This window comes from Marmota flaviventris, chromosome 7 (genome assembly GCF_047511675.1).
Source record: "Marmota flaviventris isolate mMarFla1 chromosome 7, mMarFla1.hap1, whole genome shotgun sequence".
Lineage (NCBI taxonomy): Eukaryota > Metazoa > Chordata > Mammalia > Rodentia > Sciuridae > Marmota > Marmota flaviventris.
In genome coordinates this window covers 113,141,069-113,146,495 of record NC_092504.1, presented here as the reverse complement: position 1 = coordinate 113,146,495, position 5,427 = coordinate 113,141,069, and the positions used below count along the sequence as shown (strand labels likewise).

The 5,427-nt window shown below is 31.4% G+C and overlaps 1 protein-coding gene across 3 annotated transcripts in view; it reads left to right on the top strand.

Annotated features, from left to right (window-relative positions):
• Gria2 (glutamate ionotropic receptor AMPA type subunit 2) overlaps positions 1-699 on the top strand; it is a 140,811-nt gene extending 140,112 nt beyond the window's left edge. For all 3 annotated transcript variants that reach the window (XM_027926604.2, XM_027926605.2, XM_027926602.2), the window contains 2 exons: positions 1-33; positions 535-699. The exon at positions 1-33 is cut by the window's left edge and continues 102 nt beyond it. In XM_027926604.2, coding sequence (XP_027782405.1) covers positions 1-33; positions 535-699 — 198 coding nt within the window. The remainder of the gene's footprint in view (positions 34-534) is intronic.
• Positions 700-5,427: the final 4,728 nt, after the last annotated feature.

Sequence of the window (5,427 nt, the reverse complement as noted above, 5' to 3'; positions counted from 1 at the left end):
TACAAGTCAAGGGCCGAGGCGAAACGAATGAAGGTGGCAAAGAATGCACAGAATATTAACCCATCTTCCTCGCAGAATTCACAGAATTTTGCAACTTATAAGGAAGGTTACAACGTATATGGCATCGAGAGTGTTAAAATTTAGGGGGTAGGAACGAGGCTCTAATACAAACTTCTAAGTGCACGTTTTAGCTTTACTGTTGCGTCCTTAAGCTCTTTTAAATGAGGAAGATGGCCAAGGATCATCCTGTATGTATTGTTGATGTTCTTCCATGTTCCTGATCAGTGACTAACCTGCAGCTCAACTGTCTATTTTCCTCTTTAATGGCACAGTAGCTTGGGTGAATGTGGACAGATTCCTGCTATAATTGTGCTTTATTATTTGTAGTTCAGCTTTGCACTGTTTGCTTTCATTTGCTAAAAGCTTTCAAACAGAAGTAAACTTTTCAAAAACAACACCACCTTTACTCTGGATGCATTTGAAAACCGTAACATATGATTTTTTTTTCTTTCTTTCCCTCCTCTCTCATTTAAGATGACCTTGAGTGATGGCATGAGGAACAAGGCAAGGCTGTCAATTACAGGAAGTACTGGAGAAAATGGACGTGTTATGACTCCAGAATTTCCAAAAGCAGTGCATGCTGTCCCTTACGTGAGTCCTGGCATGGGAATGAATGTCAGTGTGACTGATCTCTCGTGATTGATAAGAACCTTTTGAGTGCCTTACACAATGGTTTTCTTGTGTGTTTATTGTCAAAGTGGTGAGAGGCATCCCGTATCTTGAAGACTTTTCTTTCAGTCAAGAATTCTTAAATACGCGGAGTTCATCTTGAATTGTAAGGAATGATTAATTAAAACAAAAAAACAGCATCCTTTTCTACTCGAATTACAGACGAAGCGTGGTGGACATGCACAGCTAACACGGAAGTACTAGAATTTAACCGAAGTCTTTGTACAGACAACAAACCTGTTTCTGCAGCCACTATTGTTAGTCTCTTGATTCATAATGACTTAAGCACACTTGACATCAACTGCATCAAGATGTGACATGTTTTATAAGAAAAAGAAAAAAAAAACATTTAAAATAAAAAAAATATTTTTAGGTATTTTCACAAACAAACTGGCTTTTAAATAAATTTGCTTCCATATTGGTCGGATAAGACAAAAAAACAAACTGAGTGGGAAGTGATTAAAAAAAAAAGGCTTTAGGTATCAGTTCCATATTTTTCAAAGCCAAAAATGTAAATGCTAAGGGAAGAAAACAAAGAGAAGATTCCAATCTTGTAATTTAATATTGTTATTAAAACTTTAATGTATCCTATTCTTTAACATTTGGTGTTAATATAAAATTACTTGGCAATGCTTGACATTTGAAATAAACATTTTTCTATTGTTTTATTTGCAAGTGGTCCAATTAATTTTGCTTAGCTACAGTTTGGTCATAAATCAAGTGAGTTTTAAGACACTACTAAGTTGTTAGGTTCCCAGAGAAAAAATATCCCCCTTTTAAAGAGGCCAGGTGATTTTTTTTTTCAAATATGAACTTGCCCCCAAATAATATCTGAATGTGTTTTTGATATGTCTTACTATACATAATGAAATGTTTCTTAATACAAAAGTACTTAATCTATGTAGATAAATGCAACTAGATTTAAAAAGCTAATATGAAGTAATGTATACCAGAATTCGTGAGGTTTCATTTTTAAAGTGTTTGAGCTTGCAGAAGAGCTGTATTAGTTGTAAATGAAGTCAGAAATGCCTTGAAAGTAGCTTTTTAGATAGTTGCCCATTGGCCAAATTCCATAAAGTAAATACAAGTTTTCAGTTTTAAATGTAGAAATACTATCATAAACCTTATATATAGTGACTAATTTAAACACTTTTGAGTCATCTACAATATAGTTTTACCCATTCCTATCAATAGAAACAACCCTAATATATTATTTTTATATTTACTCCTCAGGTGGAATGGCTATTTTAATATGCCCAGTGTGGATAAGATATCACATTTCTGTGACTAAAGAGCTTATATTTCTCTAGTTTATAAATTTTAAAAATCTATTTTCCCCTCATAAAATACCTTTTATTTCCACTAAAGCCATCCAAATTAAATCAACTTAGGGTTGTAAACAATAATTTACATCCAATAGTTACTTTTAATATTTATATTCTTGTTATTTCTGCAAGCAAACCTCTGTTTGGCACTTGGTATTCTACCAGTTGCCTTTAAAACTTTTTTTAAATTTCACTGAAGGAAAGGAACGTGTAGGATTTAACAGTAACCACTGCACTGAATATGGTGGCATGTGGAATCATGATATTCTTCACTAAATTTTGCTGTCCCTGATCACAAATTCCAAAATAATACAGCATAATTTTTAGTGCATTTCTCCTCACTAGGAATGTTGGAGGTGCATTTTAAGTTTTCATAATAAATGCTAGAATGACCAAATTGCAGACTAATTATTTCCATATTGTACTTAAAAATGAGTTTTTAAAAATGAAAAGAGATGACTATATACAATCAATGCTATTTATTGTACCTCTGGGCCTACTGTTCCAAAAATTGAGCTTATCAATTTTTCTCTGTCAAGCTTGAACTAATGTAAATAATTGAAATAATGTAAAGTTATATTTTCATGTTTTTATAGATACAACATGAGAAGAATACATAATGTAAGAGTATTTCAACTATGGATAATGTTGATTGGATAATGCACATCTCAGTTACAAACAGTAATTATAGTTTAATATCCATGTAACGGTGCATCAATATACTGCTATATAAATATGTCTGTGTGCATATAAGTGAAAAGTGGACAAACAAGAGTGATGACAGATGTCTAAAGGTTTTTTTATTCATTTTATAGAAAACCAGTTATGGAAAGACCAAAATGTTTATGAACTATTCTTATGTAAATTTACAACTGTCCTTTACTGTACTTTTTTGTTTACAGTATAGTACCTTATTTTCTGCTGTGTTAAGTGGGTGTCAAGCTCCAAGGAGACATACACTTTCTACAACTTCTATTGAAGATATTGGGATTTCCAATTTTTCAGTGTACTCTGTCAGAAAATGCTTTTGATTTTATTTTTAAATCTAACATCGGATGGCTTTTTCGGAGTGTTGTAAAAATTCAATCATACATAAAACATGTTCTTAAAAAAAGTCAAAGATCTTTATTTTTATTTTATTTATTTTTACTTACTAGTACTTCAAACTAATAACAATAAGCCAATAAAGTTTATTTAGCATTATTCTCAAACAAACCCAACTGTTTCTAGTGAAGGAGGACATCTTAGTTTTTATGTCGGCTAAATACAAATATAATAGGATATAGATATTTGTTTTGTAAGTCAGATGTTTAACAATTCTGGTAATTCACCCCTGCAGTTATTCAGTGCTTTGGGTATATGTAGAAATATGGCTATTAAGTGCATTGCTCATTTTATGATAGATACACTGTTGATAAAATACCATGAATTGCTATCACTGGCCATCCTACTGTGTGTTGTCAGTTCATCTGCTGTGACTCTCATTAAAGAGCAGAAAGGTGACTTTCTTTACAAATTCCATGATTTGTTTCAAACAATGTGTCCACTTATTGTTTTACAGAAAGAATGTTACTGAAAACTACAATATTTGCCATTTAAAGTTTTTTTTTAAACCAAGCTGATCATTTTAATATTTAGCCAATCTTAGCTACATATAATCTAAAATTATTAAAGCATTTTAGTTCTTCAAAATGGCACATTAACTTTTCAAATATTGTGAATTTAAATACATTGAATGTTTAAAACATGAGTATACTGAGGTATCTGCTTGAAATCACACTCTCAGATCTAACAATAGTATAAATATGTTGGTTGTCAAGAGCAAATGAAGAGAAGAATTAGCAATATAATAAACTTACAGGATGACTTCTAATGTAATAGTATTTAAAAGAAAAAATGTAGTGGAAATTAATTAAGAATACAAGTAATTTTTTTCCTTTTACTCCATTCTATCTCATCACACCTTTGAGGTACTTTTCCAGCAAATGTGAACAAGTAACTCCAGTATCACTTTTAGTTTGGAATGTACTTGTGAGCATTTAAATGTATTTTCTGATGATTATGTGTTTTCTGTTATGTAAAAGGAAGTGTAATTCAGGCAATTATACTTTTTCCTTTAATTCAAGGTAAATAAGTAGATGTTTAGATTCAATTAATTGCAAAATCGGTCTATATTATCAGCTTTAACTGGTAATGTACATATTACTAGTAACATAATATTAACTTTGGAGAGTTTGTTGATTAAGTTTCACAAATTTTCTGTGAATGAACTTCCAATAAGATTATTGAAGGAACTCCCAAAAAGATATAAATACCCTTAGAAGTAGAGTAAATAAGCAAAGAGTTCTTATACTTAAAATTGGTTTATTTTAAATGACCAACATGAAATAATGGGTAAGTATAAATGAATCATCAGGAAGCTTTGAGTGAAATTTTGGGGTGCATTAAATGGTTTGCAAAAGTTGTATCAAATTTTGAAAAAGTCATTTAATGTGGTCTTTTGGCTAAATCATGCCACTGCAAATTTTACTAGACACTAATCAGTAAATTCACTTCATCATTTCTACTTCAAAACAACAATTCAAGGCATATGGCACTGTAAGTACATGAAGGTTCAAATGTATTATATAAACATGATGACATTGAAACCCAAAGCAACACAGATCCCCTTGGATCTAGTGAAAACAGGGAAGTGCCTAGAGTAGATCTGGATCATTAAGAATCTGTGCTTGTGTTTTATGTGCTGTCTGTATTCATTTTCTTCTGGTCTAACCATTTTACATTTTTTTCTTGCCCTTAAGTACAACTGCCATTTTTCATATATTAGACTTCAGATCATATCTCATTTCTAAGTTTCATTCATGTTGCTTTTCTTTTTTTTCTTTATGTTATCCCATCTATTTCTGTCTTATCTTTCATGAGAGATTTTGCTTTGAGGGCACTTGCAATGCCTTTCATTTTGTCAAAGACAGCGTTGATGAGTTTCAAAGTCTTCTTAATAACTGTAATAAATGACTAGGAATATCTTGAGTGAAATAAAAATTTCCTGCTAAGTTCTATTTCTGTATCACCCACATCTTCTGATTCAGTACCTGCCAAATTTGTTATATCCCTTCATGTACTTAAGAAGCCTCACAATTTATAATTTCTGAAGGAAACTGGAGACTCTGATGAAACAGGAAGAGTGAGAACTCTATTTTTACTGTTTGCTCTTTGGAAATCCTTTTTAAAACCATTTTACAATAAGCACAAGCCAATTCTCTTTTTATTTCTACTCTTAAGTACTTCTAGATTGTTCTTTAAATTGCCTTTTGTCCCATTAGGTATAAGTTAATTTTGCTATTTCAGAGAGAAAGTCGTTTTTGCATACGCA